The sequence below is a fragment of the Cannabis sativa genome, chromosome 7 (assembly GCF_029168945.1).
Source record: "Cannabis sativa cultivar Pink pepper isolate KNU-18-1 chromosome 7, ASM2916894v1, whole genome shotgun sequence".
NCBI lineage: Eukaryota > Viridiplantae > Streptophyta > Magnoliopsida > Rosales > Cannabaceae > Cannabis > Cannabis sativa.
Genome location: NC_083607.1, coordinates 3,373,779 through 3,375,888, shown reverse-complemented (window position 1 = coordinate 3,375,888; position 2,110 = coordinate 3,373,779). Strand labels below are relative to the sequence as shown.

Here is a 2,110-nt window from a genome sequence, read left to right as displayed (position 1 = left end):
AAAAATAAGAGTACCAAAACAATCCATATTTTGTGAGTGTACTAGAGATTCTTTCATTAATGTATAAAACATTGATTATAATAAGGGAGTAGTGTACCCCTTTAAAATATTAAATTTTGCTGTGAAAAAGCAAAGTCCAACATTAATTGAATTGAAAATCAATCTCAAAGGAGGTTGCTTGGAAATAGAGAAGAGAGTCCACTACTCATGGAATTGTGGGCCCCACTCAAAACTGTTCATATTTCGGCTCCCTATAAAACCCCTTTTCATTCCTCCATTCCTTCATTCCATTCCACAATAACAATATTTCCTCTCCTCTCTCTCTCTTTGTTATTCTCAATTCAAATTCTTCAAAATCTCTCTCTCTCTCTCTATATATATATAATCATGTACTTGCAAACTGAAACCATGGCAGCCCAAGTCATGCCTGAGCAACCTCTTCATGGAATTCATATTTTAGCAAGAGAAAACAATACCCCAATTCCCAGAAGGTAACACACAATCTCTCTGTCTTGAAAGAATCATTTAGTCCCACATTGTTTACAGCTAAAAAAATTCATCTTTCTCCCTACTATATATATATAAACTAGTCAACAATACACTTTTTCTTTGTCGTTTTACCTTTTTCAAATTGTCGTTTTAATAACTTTATTTATTTTTATTTATTTAGATTGGAAGGAAAAGTGGCTATCGTTACTGGAGGAGCGAGAGGAATAGGAGAAGCAACAGTAAAACTCTTCGCTAAACACGGCGCTAAGGTAGTAATCGCCGACGTAGAAGACACCGCCGGTAAAATCCTCGCCGAAACCCTAGGTTCATCGGTAACATTTCTCCATTGTGACGTCAGCTCCGAAGATGACGTGGAGAATTTAATAGAGTCCACCGTGTCACGTTATGGCCAGCTGGATATTCTGTTCAACAATGCCGGAATTCTCGGAAGCCAATCTAAAGGAAGAAAGAGCATAATGGAATTCGACGCAGACGAATTCGATTGCGTCATGCGTGTCAATGTCAAGGGCGTCGCCCTTGGCATGAAACACGCCGCCCGAGCCATGATCCGGCGGGGTGGCGGCGGATGTATTATATCCACCGCCAGCGTTGCTGGAGTCATGGGCGGGCTAGGCCCGCACGCCTATACCGCCTCGAAGCACGCAATAGTCGGTTTGACTAAAAACGCGGCCTGCGAGCTGGGGCGGTATGGGGTTAGGGTTAATTGTATTTCGCCTTTCGGTGTGGCGACTCCTATGCTTGTGAATGCGTGGCGATCGGACGGTGGCGACGATGGCGATGATGGTGATGATGAATGTATGAGATTTGGAGGTGGGAATGGGATGCCATGTAGTGAGAGAGAAGTTGAGAAAATGGAGGATTTTGTTAGAGGACTTGCTAATTTGAAAGGTCCAACACTAAAAGCAAGGGATATTGCTGAGGCAGCTCTTTATCTTGCTAGTGATGAATCTAGATATGTTAGTGGGCATAATTTAGTTGTAGATGGTGGAGTAACTACCTCAAGAAATTGTGTTGGTTTGTAATTTTTTTTTTATTTTTTTTGGTTAGTTCTTCAAAAATTTGTTCTTTGATTTATATATATATGAAAATTAAGATAGAAATAATTAATTTATTAATTTATATTAGCAAATTAATGTCCAAGAATATGGGTATTCTTGATTATATATTAATTTGGCTTGTAATGTATATATAGTTTTTTTTTCTTATAAATATTTTATTTATCTTCGATTTTATGTTATTATATACCTTGGTGTACAATATATTACTTATACATATATTAAAAAAAGAAAAAAAAAGTTGGCACTCGACAGCACTATATTTTAACATTATAAAAAACACTTTCAACAACAAAATATCAAAAATATATAAGGTTAATTAAGATTTTTGTGCTTGACATGTATTAAATTATACTTCTCAACTTTTAAAGTCGTTAAAGATGTTTGCATTTTACGACCTTAAAAGTTCATGCGCATGATTTGGTACGGGACAAAAATCTTAATTAGCCAAAATATAACACAAAAATAAATCAAAAAATTGTATTTTATATGAATAAAATCTTAAAAATTATAAAAATATTTAAAATTTCACAATCATATTTTTA

General features: G+C 35.7%; 1 protein-coding gene across 1 annotated transcript; it reads left to right on the top strand.

Moving 5' to 3' along the window:
* The first annotated feature begins 278 nt into the window (after positions 1–278).
* LOC115697099 (short-chain dehydrogenase reductase 2a) lies at positions 279–1,735 on the top strand. The gene is made up of 2 exons (XM_030624005.2): positions 279–491; positions 671–1,735. The coding sequence occupies exons 1-2, from the start codon at positions 388–390 to the stop codon at positions 1,530–1,532; spliced, it is 966 nt and encodes a 321-aa protein (XP_030479865.1). The 5' UTR covers positions 279–387; the 3' UTR covers positions 1,533–1,735.
* The last annotated feature ends 375 nt before the right edge of the window (positions 1,736–2,110 follow it).